At 40.4% G+C, this 24,163-nt stretch overlaps 1 protein-coding gene across 4 annotated transcripts in view; it reads left to right on the top strand.

The window, feature by feature from the left end:
* Positions 1-22,531, top strand: part of Cyt-b5-r (Cytochrome b5-related) — a 59,589-nt gene extending 37,058 nt beyond the window's left edge. For 2 of the 4 annotated variants that reach the window (XM_069311132.1, XM_069311133.1), the window contains exons 2-7: positions 10,835-11,066; positions 12,469-12,647; positions 15,475-15,613; positions 17,124-17,526; positions 18,019-18,171; positions 19,587-22,531. In XM_069311132.1, the coding sequence (XP_069167233.1) occupies positions 10,835-11,066; positions 12,469-12,647; positions 15,475-15,613; positions 17,124-17,526; positions 18,019-18,171; positions 19,587-19,830 (1,350 nt within the window). In that variant the 3' untranslated portion in view covers positions 19,831-22,531. Of the gene's footprint in view, positions 1-9,028; positions 9,174-10,109; positions 10,168-10,834; positions 11,067-12,468; positions 12,648-15,474; positions 15,614-17,123; positions 17,527-18,018; positions 18,172-19,586 lie in introns of those variants that run through there. The other 2 variants (XM_045765114.2, XM_045765115.2) reach the window with 2 other exon arrangements.
* The last annotated feature ends 1,632 nt before the right edge of the window (positions 22,532-24,163 follow it).

Raw genomic sequence — 24,163 nt, 5'->3', positions numbered from 1 at the left:
TCTGATTTAAGATACATCATTAACCACTTAAGATCCGGACCAGCGCTAGGCTCGTAGTGCATACTCAAGGTCGCTCGATATAATGGCCGACGTCTCAACATGGCCAGCGGCGCGCATGGACTAGTCCTTAATACCAACATTTCCTAGCCATAATAGTGCTATTATCGTATACCTTCCATGCTGGAGAGTTGTAGACGCGGGAATAGGCCACACACCCTCAATTGGCGAGAGATTTTTGTGCAAATTGGCGGCTCTTAACCCCCCAGGAGCTCTTAGACCGAGCCGTCGAGAATACCGGCGCAGCTGTGAATACGCGCCGCGGAGAGCCTCGAACTGCCACCATGCACGCGACAAAGTAGTGTCCTAGACATTTGTCTTCTGCTAAATACACATTTTATGCCCTTTAAACTAACCTAGTATATTACCCATGTTTTATTTCCTGCAATTATTATTCCTAACTGATGTATATATATTCACTGCCTGTCTGAATTATACTGCTTGTGAGAATACGTTGAGAAACATGAGCAATGTATACACTCCTACGTCCTTACTTAAGTTAAAGCTACTGTAATACCTGAAGATTACAACATATTTCTTTAAATGAAAAATATGTTAAGATAAATATAAATGAATCTTCATTTTATTGAAGGTGGGCATGAAGAGGTGAATGGAAAGAGGTTATCTTGAGGTTATCTTGAGATGATTTCGGGGCTTTTAGTGTCCCCGCGGCCCGGTCCTCGACCAGGCCTCCACCCCCAGGAAGCAGCCCGTGACAGCTGACTAACACCCAGGTACCTATTTTACTGCTAGGTAACAGGGGCATAGGGTGAAAGAACCTCTGCCCATTGTTTCTCGCCGGCGCCTGGGATCGAACCCAGGACTACAGGATCACAAATCCCGCGTGCTGTCCGCTCGGCCGACCGGCTCCCCGAGGGCAGCAGAGATGCCAAGGTCCACCCTACAGGTGTTGGAAGCCCCAAGAAGGCAAACCTGCCATCAACACATGTGTTTGGGCATGCCATGCCCCTCTATCTCATCACCAAGGGGCATGAATCACACACCAATTACCCACAAGAGTTTATTTTGTTGTATTAATACATTTAAGTACATCTGCATTCATTGAATACATATATAATCATACATCTGGTATTATATCCAATGTATTGTAGCATGTGTGCTTGTCACACCTGTTAGTCTCTTGAGACTCTTCAGTCGGGTATAACACACACATGTAAGACTAGAAGGACACACCTGACTTTAGGTCAGGTGTGGTCTCAGGTGGACTGTAGGTCAGGTATAATATATATAGACCACAAAAAAAAATCTATGCAGACTAAGTACTATCGTATATATTCAACACATCATCAAAAACTAATGCAAATGCGTTGGAAAATACAGGAAAACGCACTAGAATACATTCATCTTTCATGGTCCGCACTACTCCTCATATATATATCACTCACTATCTGCGTCATCAAATCATATATACGACCAACTGCGTGACGCAGTGAATAGTGAGCAAGTAACACATAATTTGATCCGGTTCTTGGACCCATGATGCGACCCACAAACCTTCCATTCACCCGCAAGATGGCGCGGGTGAGTTGTTTACAAACTGGGTGTCTCCCTAGTCATTAGGGAAGACGCTGTGCTTAGTAGACTGTTGTATGTATTAACGACCCACGACCTAATTGGCTCGTCAAGGCTGTAACTTGTTTGGCTTAACGATCTTTGGGGTTTCAGTTTGTGAACCCATTTATGTGTCTGTAACTTTTTCATACCTGCTCACAGGATGGGTATGGTGTCCACTAAGGCTCACAGGATGGGTATGGTGTCCACTAAGGCTCACAGGATGGGTATGGTGTCCACTAAGGCTCACAGGATGGGTATGGTGTCCACTAAGGCTCACAGGATGGGTATGGTGTCCACTAAGGCTCACAGGATGGGTATGGTGTCCACTAAGGCTCACAGGATGGGTATGGTGTCCACTAAGGCTCACAGGATGGGTATGGTGTCCACTAAGGCTCACAGGATGGGTATGGTGTCCAATAAGGCTCACAGGATGGGTATGGTGTCCAATAAGGCTCACAGGATGGGTATGGTGTCCACTAAGGCTCACAAGATGGGTATGGTACTCACCTAGTACTCACAGGATGGGTATGGTACTCACCTAGTCCTCACAGGATGGGTATGGTACTCACCTAGTCCTCACAGGATGGGTATGGTACTCACCTAGTACTCACAGGATGGGTATGGTACTCACCTAGTCCTCACAGGATGGGTATGGTACTCACCTAGTACTCACAGGATGGGTATGGTACTCACCTAGTCCTCACAGGATGGGTATGGTACTCACCTAGTCCTCACAGGATGGGTATGGTACTCACCTAGTACTCACAGGATGGGTATGGTACTCACCTAGTACTCACAGGATGGGTATGGTACTCACCTAGTACTCACAGGATGGGTATGGTACTCAGCTAGTCCTCACAGGATGGGTATGGTACTCACCTAGTCCTCACAGGATGGGTATGGTACTCACCTAGTACTCACAGGATGGGTATGGTACTCACCTAGTCCTCACAGGATGGGTATGGTACTCACCTAGTACTCACAGGATGGGTATGGTACTCACAGGATGGGTATGGTACTCACCTAGTCCTCACAGGATGGGTATGGTACTCACCTAGTACTCACAGGATGGATATGGTACTCACCTAGTACTCACAGGATGGGTATGGGGTACATAATAACTAGCTAGAAGACCTTAATAAGCCTAAGAGGCTGTCTATAACCATACCATACATCTGGTTTATAGTGAACCGGTTAGATATGGTGTCAGGTGACCTTGAAGTCAACTTTCCACTCATAACATTAATATAATAATTTATTATATATATTGGGGGTCTCAGTAGTACAGTGGCTACGTTCTCGACTCACAGTCGAGAATACCGGGTTCGATCTCTAGGGTGGACAGAAAGGGTTGGGCACGTTTCATTTTACCTAATGCCTCTGTTCACCTAGCACTATATAGTTCGCCGGGAGTTGTGGGGTTACATCCTGAGGGAGACCTCGATACAGGCCTAAAATATATACACATAGGCTTCCTGTCCCCCAACAAAATGACATAATATTAAATTATATGATTATTATTATTATTAAACAATCAGCGAGGTATTTAGAGTGAGGTAAAAAGCAATAGAGGATAACTGCGAGAGGTGACTAACCCGCCATTATCAACACCTATAGCAGTCTTACCAACACTCCCAACTACACAACATCAACAAGTACAGGAATACCAACACTTCTATACCGCATTACCACCAAATGCGTTACAGTAACGACCCATTTTGAACGCCATTTTTGGCCAATAATCGCTCGTAATTTGGGAGTAATTGGCAACTGCGAATGTAATATGTGACTCTATTGGCTGTAACCGCTGCCTCCGGCTACCTGATTGGCCAATAATTCTCCAAGATTTGCCTATTATAATGTTCTGATGTCGTTATGTTTACAGATACAAATATCTATTGGTCGCCCGCTCCCCCCCCCCTCCATCACAGCTCAGTCGAGGACGGGTTGACAGTAGGAAGGAAGGAACTTTTAGGGGGAAAGCGCCAAGCCATTACGACTATATAGCACTTGGAAGGGGTCAGGATAAGGATTTGAGATGGGACGGGGGGAAGGAATGGTGCTCAACCACTTGGACGGTTGGGCACATCAAGCCTTGTCATGTCTGGTTTGTAGTGTTAGTCCTGAGGCCCTCGACCACCACACATCAGCCTTGTCATGTCTGGTTTGTAGTGTTAGTCCTGAGGCCCTCGACCTCCACACATCAGCCTTGTCATGTCTGGTTTGTAGTGTTAGTCCTGAGGCCCTCGACCTCCACACATCAGCCTTGTCATGTCTGGTTTGTAGTGTTAGTCCTGGGAACCTCGACCTCCACACATCAGCCTTGTCATGTCTGGTTTGTAGTGTTAGTCCTGAGGCCCTCAACCACCACACATCAGCCTTGTCATGTCTGGTTTGTAGTGTTAGTCCTGAGGCCCTCGACCTCCACACATCAGCCTTGTCATGTCTGGTTTGTAGTGTTAGTCCTGAGGCCCTCGACCTCCACACATCAGCCTTGTCATGTCTGGTTTGTAGTGTTAGTCCTGGGAACCTCGACCGTTCCTGGCATCAGACTTGACTTCGTTCTGAAATTTATTTTTCGTTCTGCGTTAAAGTATTTCAAGCACATATATTACTTTGAAGATGACGTCTCCATGCTTAGAAGAGATTATGCATATGGCGGCACACCAGAGACTTGTATAGTTGTTCAATCACTTTATTTTCCTTTAAAGTCGAAGGTTCATTTGATATTCCTAAGTTTTTTTGCCAGAGATCCTGCTAGCTGAGGCACTTTCAGTAACTAGTGGGTCGTTACTCCTAGACCCATTTCTTCATCAGTCTCCTGCATGGCAGTGTTGTTGATATATTTATGTAGTCATTATTGATCCCTAAATGAAAGGTCTTGCATTTTTTAGTATTGAAAAGCATTTGTCAGTCTTCTGACCATTTGTGTTCATATAGATCGCTTTGTAAGGCGTCAATATAGTTTTCGTTTCCTACTTTATTATAGATCTTAGTGTCATCTGTAAATTTGATGATGAAGTTTGTAATATTCTCATCTATATCAATAGTGTATAAGGCAAAAAATAGTCGGCCCACAATGGAACCTTGAGGTATTCCACTCACAATATTTTTATACCCAAATTCTTTCTCATTTTGGACAACTCTTTGCTTTCTTTGTTTTAACCATTGTTTAAATTTAAATAGTATTTTCCGCCAGTTCATACCACGTTCTTGTAATATCTGTGGCAGTCTTTCACACGGTGTCTTATCAGAAGCTTTTGCGGAGTTCGTATAAACCACATCTACTCCCTGGAAACACAAACCATAACTGTCCCAATTTTCCGCTTGTTACAACTTGTAATAAAGTTGTTACATCTTGGCTTAACGTGTTTATGACGTATTAGAACGTTGTTACAACTTGCTATATTGGTTGTTATAACTGGTTAGGTGTTAAAACTTGTTCGAACGTTGTACCAACGTCGTAGTTTCGGTGTGTGTTTGGCGGGCATATTGCCCGCCAACGTTCTAATACGTCATAAACACGTTAAGCCAAGATGTAACAACTTTATTACAAGTTGTAACAAGCGGAAAATAGAGACAGTTTCGGTTTGTGTTTCCAGGAAGGTTAGTGAGGCAGGGCTCGTGGTGTTGATGTTACAACACTGTTCACTATGAGATGGTGTGTAGGGATAGCAGTGACATTTGTATACTTCCAGTTAAAGGGCAACTTTTTCCCCTTGTCGAGAGATTTTCTGAATTGTAGTTTTGTTGTGCATGGATTAAATTTATATTGCTATCACGCCATATGTTGCTACCTCTTCTGCCACTTGTTAAGAACGCCCTAGAAAAATAAAAATATCATCCTCGTAGGAGAATTCAATCTCAAAAATTTTAGCTGAAAGATGGCGGATAAAATTTCATACAAGAAAAACTGTCAGTAGATAGCCTAAATAGCAAGTTCCAGAATACCAACACTTGGCACAGCAGCTCCTTAAAAAAAGCTATCGTTTTTCATCATTGCGTTTGTTTAAAAACACTATCGTTTTTAAACAAAATTTAATTTCATTCTCATGTTAAAATTCCCGTGCTAAATTTCCTCCAATACATTCCCATACTAGAAATACCACCAAGCCTATGCTAAAATTCATTCCATTTCCGTGTTATAATTGATACCATTCACGTGGTAGAGAGAGAGAGTTGCTATGAGACGTGTGGCGGTGGTGAGAGAGCCCAGGAGAGAAGGAATGTAAGAGAGAGACTTGAGAAAGCTCATCTCGACAGAGGCAGACGGGAGAGTAATGTTGGCGTCACATAAACATCGACCTCCGCTTTGTCTTCAGCGCTCGGTTTCCGCTGTCTGGACAAACACATTATTTATTCATGAGATCCCTTCGATGTTAAGATGTTCTTTTTTCTGCACTGAAATTTACGTGAATGAATTTCAATGTCATTACTCGATTTCTTTTGTTTTTAATTCCTTTGATATCCGGATATCCGGTATACCGAAATGTTGCAGTAGAAGGCAATATTGATTTATTATTCGTATTACTATTAATTAGAGAGATTATCAAGCACATACTGCAGTATTAAAGAAAACGGGAGCACGGCAACACTGCTGGCAGCGAGATGTGTAGCAGTATTGCCAACAGACGAATATATGTCAGTGGTCGAGTGGTTTTTATGATGGTTGCACAATGGGTAAATGCAAAAATGGCTGAAGGAAGATCTATACACCCTAAACCCCTAAACTGCGCAACTATTTAAAAGTGCTACATCGAGTTGCGCATCACAAAAAGTAGCTAACAATTCGAATGAAAGAGAGAAAGAAAAAAAAAAGTCGCATATGTCACCTGGAGCAGTGTAAGGGTTAAGAGGTGAAAACGCTGAGGCAAACATTTGACTACTATGACAAAACAGCTTAGAAGAAAACATATTGAAATATATATATAAAACGTAGAAATATATATATAGATATAGAAATTTAGAACACTATTATACTAATTAAAGTACTCAGCGCAACTGACTCACAACTGCTAACTCCCTGGCAGGAGTTAGCATTTGGGCACGTTGCATTTCACCTGATTCATCTGTTCACTTAGCAAAAGATCTGTCTACCTGGGAGTTAGACAGCTGCTACGGGCTGCTTCCTGGGGATGTGTGTGTGTTTGGAAAACAAAATCAGTTGAGTGATTGACAGTTGAGAGGCGGGCCCAAAGAGCCAGAGTTCAACCCCCGCAAGCACAACTAGGTGAGTACAATATACAGACAAACATATACACAGTCACATATGCCTACGACCAGTACTACTGTTTTCACCGTTGGTGGGAGGAAATTAACTCATTATATTTAACAGTACATAAAGTCTAAGGCTAATTTATAGTTCGTATTAATAACATTATTTCCTAAATGAGCCACACACACACACACACACACACACACACACACACACACACACACACACACACACACACACACACACACACACACACACACACACACACACACACAGTTGACTCCATACACAGTTTCAAGTGTAGATATGATAGAGCCCAATAGGCTCAAGAACCTGTACACCTGTTGATTGACGGTTGAGAGGCGGCCGGGCCAAAGAGCCAGAGCTCAACCCCCGCAAACACAACTAGGTGAGTACACACACATACGTTAGCACGGAGGGATAGCGAGGTCTTTCTTGACCTCGCTACACTTAAGGAAAAGAAATGAATAGAGCAGATATGATAGCGACCTATAAGATAGTAATCAAAGGAGATTGACAAATTAGATATAGATGTACACCAGACCAAATGTTATCTGTGGCCATCATTCGCATACCCTGCATCAGATGCATTGCGAACAAAAATTAAATTTCAGAGATAACTGTGTAACAAATTTTTCATGAAATTTTGCAATTTTTTTCTTTCGAAATAATCACCGACCCGAATTTTAGCCAATTATCCCAAATTTGCAAACAGTAGGTAGTGAATATAGATGATTGTACCCAGTCCCCTGCTGGATGGTGATTGGGTACATGATAGGCTGCAGGTTATGGTTTGCCTGGCAACTGCCAGCTGGGCATCGTTCACTTGTTTACTTCTGTGTAGATAAACTGCTCCTCAAACCTGATAAAATACTTTTGAGGGAAATACCAAGTTTTATCTTTCAGACAAGCTTTTAGATAACGGAAGATATATAGTTGCTTTCTGTGTTGCCGTTATTTCTGTTTTCCTCGGCTCTGCTTTTGTAATCTTTCTCAGCTATATGCTTCTTTTCCTTCTTGAATCAATCAAGCAGCTATTTCTTAAACTGTCGGGGTGCTTTGCTTCCTCTTGTTATAAAAATATATAGACATTCAGGATTTTGAGCGTTTCTGGGTCACACGTCTTGCTCACACATGTTCGTCAGTTCCAAAAATTTCTTTGTTATTGTGGTTTCATGAGGCTGGTAGTGTACTATCTACCTCGAACTCATCCTGTGTAGGTTAGCGCACGAAGGTCGTGAAGTTGTATGATTAGCTTATCAGTACAGCAACTTACTTCAGCAGTGTGTTCACTCCCGGGATGAGTGACGCTGTCCAATAAACTAACCCTCCGGCCCAAAATTATATGTTTTGCGCCATTCATCCTGTGGGACATACCGCCATAGCAACATGTACAACACTCCCCAATAGGAAGAAAACCCGCTGGGTTGTTCATCCTTTCATTTGTACCCAGACACAGCTGGGACTTGCTTTAACTATCTCAAGTGAACAGCTCCTCAAACAAGAAGATTAACATGTGTCAACCCTTAAAAACATACGTTATCTTGCGGAGGCAAAATCAGGGAATCTTTTGAGAACAGCATTTATATTTGACAGTATTTTCCTAAAACTCAAACCATGTGGGGTTTAATGTGCTATACTCAATGCCCGAAACGCTATGCTTGCTAGTGGCTTTACAAGAATGTAAAACTTCACGTCTCTGTACTCTCATAAACCCAATGTACTTTCTTGTATATAAATAAATAAATAAATAAATAAACAATAAATAAACAATAAATAAATAAACATTACGCGAATTAGCTCAACGTTATTGCCAGATTTATTGACAAATATTTTTTATTGTTATACATATATGTATATGTGGCAGTCGACTCCTCGACCCCTCTGAGTCACGTCTTGGACGACAACCTCTTAACTACGCAATTGGCTCGTCAGCATTACAACGTAGTTCTTGAGAGATATTTTCATTTGAAATCCCTCCTTAGCAACTACATCTCAAGTTGCCGTTATCATACAGTTTCAATCAGATATGAAGCCATCCAGTAATATATTCTAATCGGGCCAGTCGTTACTCAGGGTACAACCATATTATACTAGTTATATAACTGCTTAAAGCACGGTGTATATAATTAGTTCAAGAGAAGAATCGTGCGCCTGGTAGTGTAGCAGGAGACATCATACCCTCACCAAAAAAAAATACAAAATATAAACATTAGCTGGCAGCGAGGAAGGCTGCCAGCAACTCTGCCACCGACCCCTTAACAAACTTTCTATGTATATCCGGTTCCTCCTCAAGGCAGCATAGGTGAGACTCGCCTTGATAACTCGTTTAACTCACTCTCCTTCATAGCCAATAAGTGTCGCCTTGAGCACTTCTTAGACACTGGCATCAGTGACCTTGAGTCTCTTAGTGCCTCTCTACACGATTATTTTGTATTATTATTTATTTTTTAAGATTGATATGATAGCGGTGATGCTTTGATGTGTGTTGGGTGGAGTGGGCACCCCGTGGGTATGAGGGGCACCCTGGGGGTATGAGGGGCACCCCGGGGGTATGAGGGGGTACCCCGGGGGAATGAGGGGGCACCCTGGGGGTATGAGGGGGCACCCTGGGGGTATGAGGGGGCACCCTGGGGGTATGAGGGGGCACCCCGGGGGTATGGGGGGCACCCCGGGGGTATGGGGGGCACCCCGGGGGTATGAGGGGGTACCCCGGGGGAATGAGGGGGCACCCTGGGGGTATGAGGGGGCACCCTGGGGGTATGAGGGGGCACCCTGGGGGTATGAGGGGGCACCCTGGGGGTATGAGGGGGCACCCCGGGGGTATGGGGGGCACCCCGGGGGTATGAGGGGCACCCCGGGGGTATGAGGGGCACCCCGGGGGTATGAGGGGCACCCCGGGGGTATGAGGGGCACCCCGGGGGTATGAGGGGGTACCCCGGGGGAATGAGGGGGCACCCTGGGGGTATGAGGGGGCACCCCGGGGGTATGAGGGGCACCCCGGGGGTATGAGGGGCACCCCGGGGGTATGAGGGGCACCCCGGGGGTATGAGGGGCACCCGGGGGTATGAGGGGCACCCCGGGGGTATGAGGGGCACCCTGGGGGTATGAGGGGGCACCCCGGGGGTATGAGGGGGCACCCCGGGGGTATGAGGGGCACCCCGGGGGTAAGAGGGGCACCCCGGGGGTGTGAGGGGCACCCCGGGGGTGTGAGGGGCACCCCGGGGGTATGTGGGGCAGAGTGGAGAGCCGGGCAGTCAGTCACCCTGCGACCCCGGCCACGTGCGGTTACCACCTCTGTGTGTGCTCTTCTTGATACCTTGTGTGTTGGGGGGGAGGCAGGTGTGGTGTTGGGGGGAGGCAGTTGTGGTGTTGGGGGGAGGCAGTTGTGGTGGTGTTGTGTGTGGCAGGTGTGGTGTTGTATACTTCTTGTACTTGTTACATCTCCTGACATTAATGTTGAAATTTTGTTTTCATTTTGTTTTGAATGAAAGTGGCTTCAACAACATTCTTTCTCTGCATTCACTTTCTAACCACCTATAAAGGTTATGAGAATTTTGATTGCATCTTTAAAACTCATTTGTGTAGCCATTTTATAATGTTGTTCCCATGGCTTACCTCAATCCTCTCGGTTTAGATAACCTGCCTTATCTACTCCTTTCAGCACCTTGTCTGAAGTGATCATGTACCCTCTTTTCTCTTAAGGTTGTGAGGCTGTGTTCCGTTAACTCAAAAAAATAAATACAAATACAGTACATTTTAAGGATTCACAATACAGAAGCAAGGAAATAATTAAAGTACCCCTGTACCCTAATAAGACCCAAAGGAACATTCTTTAAAAATGTTCAATATACAAGTGAAAAATGTTAGTGTATCTTTCATAATCATCATTTAGTAGTTTTGATGTTGCTAAAATTAAAGATGCTATTTACCCGACTAAACTTATTATAAAGACTCGCTTTCCAGAAAATGGCTCCTAAACAAGACTTTCCACGCCGCTCCGAGAACTCCAACGGCATTGATCAGAATGGGCTCGCAAACACAGGCTTCCGGCATTATCCATCAGGCCGTGACCTCGCCCTCAAGACCTCTCTAACATGGATAAATGGAAAGAGGAAGGATGATGATGTTGGTCCATACTGGAGAATACATGATAAGTTGTATGATATGACCAATTTTATTGACAAACATCCTGGAGGTTTGTGCTTCCTTTTGCACCAGTAATATATCTTTTGTTGTAGTAGTTTGCTTGTATAACCCCAAAGTAGAATAATAATGTGATACAGTAGTTAAGATGAATGTTAAATGAATAGCAATTTGCTATACAGTATTCAGTGGATTAGTAGAGATATCTTAAAGGTACAGTATATTGAAATATAAATTTTATCAAATTTCAACCTCATTTCTTGTGAAATTTAGATACAGTATCTTTGATGGCCTATACAGTATTGTACTTTAACATGTGGAATAGGGTAAAGTGGATACAGCATAAAACATCTACCAGTCTTTATGATTTGTATTTGCAGTAGCCTCTTACTTCATAATTTTTTTGTTTATCAAAATTCTTAGAAAAAAAGCATGTCTAGAGTAACATGCCATCTTAATATCCTTGTCATTTACTAATATGCGTAACTAGAAGATTTACAGCTGACATACAATTAAGACAAGATATCAAATATCAGTATTATCAAATACTGAAATCAATGTACATTACCACATAATAAGTTCCAGCCAGTTTGGCTTTAAATCTCAACAATGCCTTTATTTACAGTACAGTGCTGACGCAATTTGCTCACCACGTGACAAAATCAAATTCATACTTGATCTATTCATTATCATAAGAACAACCTTTAATTCCATAAATCACATTGACCTCCTACTTAAACTCCAGCTGTACAGAATTTAGCCCTTTCTCGGAACTATATCTATTTCTAAACACACATCAGTGTGTTTGATGTGTGTTTTGAAATCGATATCATCATCAATTTCATCAGTGACACTAGCTCTCCCACTCTCCTGTTAGCCACAGGAGTGCCAAAAGGCAACATACTAGGACCACTCCTATTTCTTACATTAATGAGCTGCCCCATTATGCATGGGGCACAACCATTGTAAACTACTATACCCCTCTTGCCACCCAGCAAAAATCATATACCAAAATTATAACATGTTGTTTTCACACAACATGCAACTCCTAGATTCAAATCACTATACATGCTAATCATGTACACACCATACTATGTACGGTGTGTACATGATTGTGCAGACGTGTGTACTATTGTGCTATTTATACTGCAATATCTTAGACTTCAGTGCTAACTCTTGATTTGAAAATTGATCCTACATGGATGTAAAAGAACACAAGAACATCTCACATGAAATAAGTACAGTATATCTTTGAAATTCACAATCATACTTAATTGATGGATGTGAGGTGGTTAACCCCTGTGAGAACTCACTCAAGTGTGAGATAGGAATAAGTGGTATGTAATATTGTATGAAAATAGAAGAATAGGAGGCATTTGATTTTTGTTTAGTTACTAAGTACAGTATGTATATTCAGTGTGCTGTGCAGTATTAACATAACTTTATTACCATAGGTAAGGACTGGCTTCTGGTAACTAAAGGTACAGACATCACTGAAGCTTTTGAAAGTTCTCACATTAACACAGTCGCAGAGAGTATCCTTCCCAAGTATTACGTTAAGGATATATCAACGCCTCGAAATTCCCCATTCACTTTTCATGAAGATGGATTCTACAAAACATTAAAAAGAAAAGTATGATGAATTCATTTAATTTTCATTACTGTATTTGATTTTGGTGTAAAAGTTCATGCATGTTCATTCTTCATGTGTATAAATCTTTTCTGGTATTTAGCAGGAAAGCTATCTTGCTACATACCCTTCAACTCAAGTTGATTCGAGCATTTATATTATTTTCTGTTGTTGGTGGCAAGAAGTCTTTGTATATACAGTACTGTATATGTATACACTACTTTAGGCTTGTATCAAGGTCCCCTTGTATCAGCTACCAACCTTTCCCAGGATGCAACCTCACAATATCTGCCTAATTTCTGGGTACCTATTTACTGCTAGGTAAACAGAGGCAACAGGTGAATGGAAACTTTCCCTACCATTTCTGCCCCCACCTGGGAATCAAACCTGGAATCCTCAATTGTGAGTCGAAGATGTAAACCACTGTACTGGTTTACTAGACAATATAACCATTGCACAGCAATTGATCATTCTCCAGAGTACAGTACAGTAATTATTTTTATTCTGTATGCAGTTAAGGGGCCCCAAATAATAATTTTTGGTAATATTAAATATTTTTTTTTAATTGCCAATTAGATAGCCTAGATTGTATCATCATCAATGGATTAATTTAATATATTTACTGATACAAGTAGAGTCGATCACACAGGATTTGGGCGGTGCCAGGCTGTCAGTTCTTGCCATTTCAAAAGTCATACCTCACAAGTGTTAAATGTTTACATATTGGGAAGAGGTCAGGTAGTGTCAGGTTAGCCTTGCTCTCTGTTAAGCGGATAATTGCAAACGGTTGCTGTGTTCTTTCCATCAAGCAAGCTGCCTATCTAGGTGTGGAAGGAAGATAGCCAGAGGTTATCTCGCAGTAGACAGAGCTTAGCTCCTGGTTCCCGTTGTATATTCGAGCAGTTGTACATTGACAGAGGATTTCTTGCTTCACCAGAGGATCCAATGAGAGCAGGCTAGTCTATACCGGCCTGTCCCAGCCGGCTGGGGCCTTGACTCGTAGCCGTACCTTTCCCTCCTTCCTCTAACCAACTTGTTCTAAGACCTTGGCGAATTTGATTGTAATGTGATGTATTCTGTGTTTCCTAAATACATGTTGTGTAATTTCTAGGGGAAATCAGCTGTATTTGCTCTCAATTCCTGTGTAATGACTGATTCTCAGTTAATGTTGATTATGGTAAAGTCACAAATTATAATTATCCATGAGTATTCTTACATCATCTTGAAAATAAATAAATAAATAAATATATATAATGATGATAATCTCTTAACACTTTTTAACTACGGTATCTTTAAATCTGATAACCTAAGATCTTTGGTTCATTTCTTGACTTATGGAAAGGAAAAGAGTGAAGAGCTCTGAATATTACTTACTGAAGATAATGACTTTGATTTACATAGTTGTAATATCTTTAACTGTTAACATTGATTATAATATCTGTAAACAGAGAAGAGTTCCCCTCCCTTGTCTTGTAAACATTCTGAATGGATGGTGGCAGCTCTACCTTTCTAATATTCCATCTTCCTCTATCAACTTTATCTACTCTAACTCATTCTAGCTCTTCTTTCTACTCTATATATATCCATCCACCTCTATCCCTATGTCTCTCTTACCAAGTCTACCTTTCATCCCATTTTCTTTCTAAACTTTTTCTTTCACTGACTACTCTTCCTCACTCTCCATCCACTCACCTCACTCTATGCTGTTCTTCATTCTGTTTAATTTCCTTATTCACTACAAGATTATAAGCTCTGTTTTGAGATTTATTTGAAAACAAAATCAACTGATTAAAAGTATTTTGCCCTTTTAGAAGTTGTGTCAACTACCCAAGTGTCTTGTAATAATGGCAAGTTGCCATTATTGGCTTTGTTCTCGTCTCAATCGGGGATCCTGGATTAGATTCCCAGGGAAAGGACAGAAATGGTTGGGAATGTTTTCTTTTGTCTAATGCCTCTGTTCACCTAGCAGTAAATAGATGCCTGGGAATTAGGCAAGTATTGTGAGGCTGCATCGTGGGGATAGTCAGTAGTTCAACCTCGGGGGGGACTTTATTACAAGCCTAAAGTATATATATATACAGTACTGCATATATATACACAAGTTTCTTATCCCCAACAAAATGAATAATTGATTATTAAATCTTAATCAGAATAATTATGTAAGTCATAGGAAAGTACTGTACAGTACTGAATATACAAATTTAAGTTGTATAATTAAAATATTAAGGATTTGTGACACTGCATTTTTGGCGGGAAAATTCAAATCTCAAAATGCAGTTTTAGGATGTTCCTATATTTTAAAGTTTTTAGGAATTTTTATGAAATTTGGTATAATATACTACTTGGCAGACTACACATTTTAGGTAAAAATCAACAATGTGAATGGATTGAAAATTATAATACAGTACTGTACTAATAAATTGAATAACTCCTCACAATGACAGTGTAAGTGAAAAGAAAGATATTTGGTTCTCTTGATGAGGACTTTATCAAATGAAGCATTGTGTATAGGAGAGAAATCAGTGTAATAATACTGAACTTAAGAATGCAGATATTTATTTATTTCCTTTTCTTTAATGACAGGACTGATTAACAACATAGTATTATTTACAATGTACAGTAATAATAAATAAATCTACCAATAATAAAAATGGCAATAAATTAATTCAAAGTTGAGTAAAGAAATACAGTACAGTATAGTATTTGCAGGTACAGTATATAGATTAGCACTGTCAAGTCCGACAATTGTAAAGTAATACACATTATCTGTATGCACAGATATAATTTTTAAATAAAAATGTAATTAGAAATTTGATTTGCCTTCTTTTAGGTGCAGCCAATTCTCAAAAAGGTCGGAAAAGGCCCTACATGGACAATGGTGCTTATGCAGGATGCTCTGGTCCTCACCTTTATCCTGCTGACTGTTGCTGCATGTCTCACCCACTCATACACTCTGGCCGTATTTGCTGGTATGGAGGCTTTTCAATCTATATTAGTCTTCAGTTTTGACAAATTAACTTCTTCTGTATTTTATTTTTTTGGGAATGCTAATGCATTGGTGGTAGTATGGTTGGTCGCACATCCCATGGGACTAAAGTAGTGCCCCATCTTCTGCCAAGGGATGTTTTTCTTGGCTTCACTTGCATGACACTGGCACTCTGCTTTATATCTTGAAGATATATGAGAAGTGTTAAGTCTGCAGACACTAACAATGCTCTCTTCTGCCATGTGAGGGATTCTAATCATCCCATTGATTGGTCTTCCTCCAAAATAATCTTTCCTGCCTCTACTCTACACAGACGCCATCTTGTAGAATCGGCTCTTATACACAATGTACCCAACATGAACTTGAGTCCTGGCTTTGTTGCTGTGGACTCTTCCCTTTCACAGTATATACTCAAATGCTCTAATCTTTCTAACAAACGTGACTTAACATAAGCTTACCCCTTCCATTTATCTTTCTTTTTTTCTCTTTCCTTTTTTTTCTCTCTTCTCCCTTTTTCTGTGCATTGTCTTCTCCTACGCTCCCTTGCTATCCTCTTCTTATTCCTATTACTATCTCCTTCGGTAGTTATAATAGGAGCTGCCTCGTATGGGCCAATAGGCCTTCTGCAGTTCTCATTATTACTACTATCCCCTACACCTTACTTTCCTCCTCAGCTCTCTCTTGCCTATTTATTGCCTGTCCCTACCTGTCCTCATCACAATCGACTTGAGAATGGTCCAGGACGGACCGAAACGTCGTCGTCCCTTCAACTTCTAGTGTGTGGTCTGGTCAATATATCTTGAATTTTCCTATTTTCCTTGATTTCTATCATTTGATGATTCATTGGTCTAACCTGTCACCATGCCATGCCAGATGACCGGTTGTCATCTGGCATAACATGGTGATTTTAAAATTTAACAGATTTTTGACATTGACGGCTCCAGTGGTTCCTTCAGTTTATAACTCTGTGGGTGAAAAAGAATCTCCTGTTTTCAGTTCTTCATTGTGGCTTGTTGAGTTTGAAACTGCTGCACCTTGTTTGTGTTACATCACAAACAAGTAGCAATGGTTTTATTTGTGAAAGACTTAGTAAATGGAAACAAAGGGAAAGTAATGGTGGTGACTAGAAAAGAAAAGGAATGCAAATTTTATATGTACTAAAATCAATTATACTGCATCTCCTTTTATGTACGGATACAAGATACTTAACAAAGCAAGCATGAAATATAAAGAATTGGAATAGTGAAATAGATAAACCAAAAAATTATACTTTTTTTTAAATCGTAAAAAACCCTTTGTACCTCTTAGACCCTTCTGTACCTGCAGTGGAGTTCTGAGTTCTGATTTTTATATTTTCTATGAGCTGCTACAATATGTAGTGTGGAAGCTACAGTATATGAATAGGGTCTCATTTTGAGCTTGTTGTACTGTGTAGATATTGCTCACGATTGATGAAATGTGACAAAATTGCCAGTTAAGAATTTCTGTTTCAGGTATTGTACTTGGAATGACCGGAAACTGTGCACACAACTTCTTCCATCAGCGAGATAACTGGCGAATGTATTACTTCGATCTGCTTCTCTTCTCTTCATATGATTGGCGGATTAGTCATGGCCTGTCCCATCACCTTTTTCCAAATACGATATATGACATGGAAGTTTCTGCACTCGAGCCAATTTGGGAGTTCTTCCCAAAGCCAGACAAAACCTTCATGCAAAGATATGGTTTTTATGTATATGAGCTCCTCGTTATACCTATAGGTATGTTCATTGAAGTTATTAAAAGAATGTGTCATAATTACACTGGAGAGCTTCGACTGCGCCCAGAAAATCTACTGCCCGTTGTTGAATTAATTGTGATGATATTATTTGCTGAATCTGTTGGAATGGCTGTGAGGTACGTTAATATCTTTACACATTATTGTACTAATATATTCTTGGACTTTCAGAGCATATAATTATAGTACTAATAATTTTAAGGAATGTATTTCATAAGTACAGTGACAATTGCTTTTAAGATTAAATCGGATAACAAAAATTAATAGCCAAGACAAGACAAATATTTAAAAATCTGGATCGGGTCCGGAACAATATGATGTAGATTTTGGAGGTTGTGGAGTGTATTCTGGACTGCCTCACATTGCAATATTTTCTATTTACTAGTTGCATTTATAGAGAAAAGAAATGATTCCAGCCATGTAATTGAAATGTTTGGCAAGCAACGTTATTGTAGTACATCACAGTAATGCTGCCTTTACTTTGACTTTGAACAATTTCAATAACTTTTGCTCTAATTTTTCTTAAGTGAAAGTTTGATACTATTTGGTGTGTTGTATGATGAGTTATACACATGTGTGAAGTACATGGTTTGTTTATTTTGTTGTCACAGGATGTGGTTGGTGTTGCACATGGCTTGCAGTAGTTGGTTTTTTATCATTGGATTGATAGCTGCACATCACCATCCAGACATATATCACCACGGTGATGCTGTAAGAGAAGATAAAGATTGGGGACTCCTCCAACTTGATGCAGTCAGAGACCGGTAAGTTGTAAATATTTTTCTGGCAAGGACCCATCATTAGCTGACCGAGCTCATCATTAGCTCCCAGAGCTCATCATTAGCTCCCAGAGCTAATGATGAGCTCCATTACCACCAAGACAGTCCAGCATACCAGGCCTCTATGACCATCTGTCACCTACTGGGAGCACAAATTAGAATCTTGCCCACTCTGAGGCAAATGAAGTGGAAAAAAAGAGATAATTACAAAATAAGAGAATCACAAAGAGGCATAGATGCAACAAAACAAGTGAGCACTTCAAGGAAATTAGGCACCCCTGGGGCAAACAAGGAAATGGTCATTCCTGCAGGGTAAATTCCTTTGCTGCAATGCATATAATCACTGCCAAATTCAAAACAGTATGAACGTAAGGCATCTTGCCCTAAACTGCTCAATGACAGTGTGTCTAGTAAAAATGTTTTTAATTTGTAACAGTAGTTTTTGGTAACAAACACACAGTATGGTAGCTAAATATAGCATATATTTGATGCAACTTGGTTACAGAAGTTGGTGATGAATAGTATTTTGACATTGACAGGTTGAGCCATAGTGCATTACTGTTGAATGCTGGTAGTGGTAGAGGCATCTGCTCAGGCAGTTTGTCGTATATTCAAAGTGTTGTTGTTCTTAACATCTATGGAATGAGTTTGGTTGCTGCCTTGATTTGGCAGCCTAACATTCCCATCCACGTGACCATGTTTCTAGCTCCAGCCTGCTTGTAATTTGGTTGATAGGAATTATTGTTTTGCTTCCGTTTGATCTTGTTAGAGGTTCCTGGAATGCCTGGGAAGATGTTGCAGTGGTATTTGGGGTTGCTGCAGGTTATCATTTCAAGTATGTGGGATTTCTTGGGAACATGTATTGATATAAATAGTGCATGTGAGATTATTAGGAACCTTTAAGTGTTTGCCATAGAATATAATTGGAATAGGGAGTATCTGCTACATTATTGCTAATGTGGTAACTACAACTTGAGTGATCACTTCTGGAGAGTCCATTTAACATACAGTACTGTACTTTCATTTAGTGGAATTGGCAGAAATGGTTATGATTGAGATCACAAAGTATTATTGTCTTAATATATTTTAATGTCAAAGCTTACTAAGTATCTGCATTGGTACACCTCTATATATATAAGCATAGCTGTGCTGATGAAAATCCCTGATACTAAGTTGCATTTGACTTTGCAACTCCAAAGTGGCAGATTAAAGTATTAGGGGTAGAGGTAGTTTTATACAACTGTCCTTACAGAGTGTCATAGGAGAATGGTACCCACCTTGAGCTCTTAAATTAAGTTAATTCTGTGCCAAATTGGTTTTTGTTTGTAGTTAGTGATACTAACAAATTTAAATCTTGTGGTGATGGTATGAATACTATTAAAAGAAGTTTTTCTCTCTAGGGTGGAAGTGACTGGTAATCTGTTCCTGGTGTCAATCGCGTTTGGTGACCACAGTCTACACCACCTCCTGCCCACAGTCGATCACTCCAAGCTGCCTTACCTCTACCCTGCTTTCCTGGAAACTTGCAAGGAATTTGGCATTCCCTTTAAGCTTGTGCGGCAGTGGGACTTGTTTATTGGCCGATATCAACAATTGGCCAACATTACCCCAAACCCTAACCCTCCAGGATATAAGAAATCATAATCTAACAGAAGCTGATCATCATGACAGAATAGCTTACACCAAATTTATTGGTAAAGACGGGGGTAAGGCAGACCTATTTTCTTAGTTTTAAATGACTCTTTACTGTACATTATGTTGCAGTACATGAGTAAAATGGTGCAAATGTCTTATACCTCAGAAGAGTAAAGTTATTCTAGACTAAGATTTGTTAGTTTGATAAGCATTGGGAATTTAATTTTTAATAATTTATTCATCTGTAATTACTACAGTAACTTAACATTGTATATTTGTAGAAACAAATGGAAATTTTTAAATTATTTTGTGGGGACTTGTATGCTATATTAAAAGTATTTTAAGCAAATCTGTGATCTTTAATTAGAATCAATATTAAGTATACGAAATCAAATTTCAGGCTGTCTAAGAAAATCAATTAATAATTGTGTACACTACTTATGATTATACTGTACTGTACTTCAATATTTAACTTTCACTGACCCTGCGGGCCACCCGCATCACACCGGGAAGTAGGCCGAGCATTGCCGGTGAGCCCACAACCCAATGTTAAACACTCTCTCACAATGTTTATACTAATAATAAGACTAAGCAAAAAATTAATGCATGATGCTGAGAGCATAATCACCCCACTCTGCTTGTTTTGGTTTTATGATGCTGAGAGCATCATCGGGATACCAAAATGTTAAGATAGGTAGTGTACCCACATCATCCCTAACTGAATTGAATAAAATAGCATAGGATTAGATATTGGGTCTGCAGCAAGACATGAGTTAACCAAACTGGACACAGCATGAAAGAGTGTATAATACATTATTTGCACTAGTTTTTTGCACACAATTATTTGCACTAGTTTTTTGCACACAATTATTTGCACTAGTTTTTTTTTTTTTTTTTTTTCTCATTTTATTTAATATAAGGTTGTTCAGGCTTTGGACTTCGTATCTAACCAAAGATACAGGTACTGTAAGTATATCTTTGATAATAAGTTTTTTGTTTAGTTTGATTATTGCAGTTGTATGCTTTTATTATAGGTTTTATTATATATTTGTATATGCAAGATAATTTTGTTTTTAATAAGATATGCATTCAAACATTTGTTCACTCAATATACTGTATTGATAATCTTGAGTGCTTGCCTCTGTGACTACAGATTTCATTCTAGTTCATTGTGCCCGGCCTTCTAGCCATTTATACCTGCTATGCTAATTGTCTCTAAACAATAAAGTTTTCTTCATATATTATTTTTAAGTTGTAGATGTTGTAGATGGAAGTGGCATTGAAAAACCTCTTCATATAATGCATACCACCCATATAGGATACAAGAATTTCCCTGGATTGCTACAAATCAATTGTTATCCCCTCAGGATCTAGCATGTAGTGATCATATCTCGTTTCCTCTCCTTTAAGGATGAATTTCTTCAGCTTGTCTTCATAGTTGAGCCCTCTTAATTTTTGGAATTTGGCTTTAGTTGCAAACCTATGAACTTGGAATTACTTTTGTGCTCTAGGGTTTTGAGTCTGTGCTGGCTCTGCTTACTCAAGTAATCATTTCACATAGGCAGTATACATTAACTTGAAAGCCATCTTGTTAAGAGTCTTAAATGTTCATTCATAAGTTCCCCATGAACTGCTGATATTATCCTGTTCACACAAACTCATATTAAATGTTGCAATTATATCCACTCATAGATTTTTTATCTTATTGTTTCTTGTAGTTGTCTTTTCCTTTTGTAGTTACAAGTCTCCTCTCTCTCCCTTCCCCATCTTCATTACATTACACTTATTTTGATTGGATTTCATCAGCCATTAAACTGCCCACTCCTGAAGTTTGTCAAGGTTTTCGTGTAGCATAAACTCTACATAATCTGCAAATAATATGTAAAAGCTCATTCTGTTAGATCTAATTTTAGAAAACACACTTTCCACTCTTCTTTGGGCTGACATATCCTTTCTAATTCTGAGTTTTTCTATCCTGTTGATCCTGGCCCCCGGCCAGGCTTGGGGAGTAGAACTCCTGAAACCCTCTCTCCAGGTACCTGGTCCAGTCTTTTCCCATTATCCCTGCGTCTCTCTTCATCTTGTGTATCGGCTTTTGTGAGGGACTGCATTAAAAGCTTTCTGGCAGTCTGCCCAACCTTCATTCAATTTGCTTATTTTAGCAACGTTGTAAAGTTATTTAGGCTGGTGAGGCTCCCAGTGGTTCAGGGAGCCACAATGTGCCCGAATATAGTTCCCCTTAAAGTTACTAATGTGAAGGTGCACCACTGGGAGAGTACTTGTGTATAAATCACTTCAGGTATTTTCACATCTTAAAAAATATATATACATATTTTTTCTCTCTCTCTACTCGCCTAGTTGTGCTTGTGGGGGTTTAGCTTTGGCTCTTTGGTCCCTGCAAAGGGGAGCTTTTTTGGTCCTTTGTGTGTGTGTGGTTTTCTTATTACAGTATAGTGTAGACTCATGCCAAAGTGAAATGCAATCCTTAAAATTGTGCAGCTTGTTCTAAATATATCAGATTTATAACACTGATGTATTTAACTCGGTTACTGTATCAGACTGTTATATATGTTAATGTTTAAGTTATATTTATTTCAAATTTGTAATCATTAATTAAATTTAAGAGTAACATTTTAATGGACAATGGCATAACATGCACTTATTAGTGGTTAAGAATTTTAAATATTCGTTTAATAAATATTTATGTATTTGTTGCATTTCCAGTATTTACTACCAAATGCTCAGATTACTATGGAAACTCCCTTCCAAAAATGGCCACAATAGAAAATATCCCAAGTCTGCCATATGCATAACTCACAATCTTGAGTCGGCTTTTCCCCTTCCTCACAAAAACAGCTTAAATGCAACAATGGGGATTACTTGCTCCCTATCCTGGGTGGACAATGATTTGGTTTAGGAGATACTCTTGACCACACTTGGGGACAGGCTGCTTAAATTCTCACTAAATGGTAATGTATAAACTTCTGAAACCACTATCCTAATCAAAGAGATTGCGTGTAACAAATTTAGTTAGCCAAAAGACGGACACGGTAAGGTGCCCTCCAGTTTCACCCACTAACGGAACTGCCCATATCCACTCGATTGGGAAGCGTGCTGCAGTCTTCAGGCTTGGTGCCTTTTTTGATAATCACTTGATAGGGATGAGCGAGTGTTCTGCAGGTGGCGGTCTCTACATTGACGCATACAAATTCTAGCAGTGTACCCACTCCAGTTAGACGAAATGAGGTATGCTTCTTCCTATGTTATTGTTACCTTTAATGACCATGTAGATGCTGCTGCTATAGAAACCATTAAGGCATTCCATCTCTCTGCATTTTCTTACTCTAAGAATGGTAGAAATCAATCTGTAATTATTTATGCTGATCAGGTATTTGGCCAAATGTCTGCAAGATTGTCCTACATTTACTTCCTATTCCCTCTAGTGAAAACGTTTGTTCATCAATACTAACATTGAAAACGTATATGATGTCCCCTTATAGTTAATTTAAAGATAAAGAAAGTGACAGCACTCCAGGAGCTATTTGTACTTCACTTATGTTACCCCCCCCCCCCTCCCCCTCCCAAGAATTTCACCTTGTCATTATTAGGGGTTTGTGTACAACCCCCCTGGGGGCCGGTGGGGGTTGCCTCTGAACATTGCATGCACAAAACAGAATAGACTAAGGCACCTGTTTGGGTCATTGGACCACCCTGCTGGAGGGGTCATCTACAAAGGTTGATTGTGTGTCCAGGCTGGGGGGAGAGGGAGAGACTTCTTTGTACTGGTGTAGGAGAATATACAATGCCACTCCATTAAAAAGGTGGGTGGAGAGTCTTAGATGATACACCTCTTCCTGCACTGGTTACATAACCTTCCCGGTTTGGTGCCTTCTTTTGATAATTACTTACTTATTTCCTGCACTGGCTAGTGCTCAGCCTTCCTTGTTGCCCTGGTAGATGCTATCCTTTGGCACCAGGACCTAAACTTTTAAAACAATGATGCATGGTAACTGAAATGACTTCTCTCACAGGCTTGTGGGGCAGGAGACCAGGCCTCCATATCGGACACTGATGGAAAATTGGGCTCTGTAGCCCTAGCTACTTGGGCCTAGACCAGGCTTTATCTTTGGCTACTGCAACTTCTGTTCCCCCTCCAAATTCCTTGGCATGGTTGAGCCCCAAGTAGTCACCGCATGGGGCTCAACCAGCCATGGAATTGGGAGGGGGAAGAGTCAGTAGGGGTAGCAAAGCCAGGTCTGGGTCCAGCATAGTCAGGTGTACAGAGTCTGTCCTTACAACACGATCCGACTAGAGGGCCTGATCACCCACCCCAGGAGTCGGG

The sequence above is a fragment of the Procambarus clarkii genome, chromosome 69, assembly GCF_040958095.1.
Source record: "Procambarus clarkii isolate CNS0578487 chromosome 69, FALCON_Pclarkii_2.0, whole genome shotgun sequence".
In the NCBI taxonomy this organism is placed as follows: domain Eukaryota; kingdom Metazoa; phylum Arthropoda; class Malacostraca; order Decapoda; family Cambaridae; genus Procambarus; species Procambarus clarkii.
The sequence above is the reverse complement of the archived record's forward strand: the minus strand, read 5'-3'. Positions and strand labels throughout refer to the sequence as shown.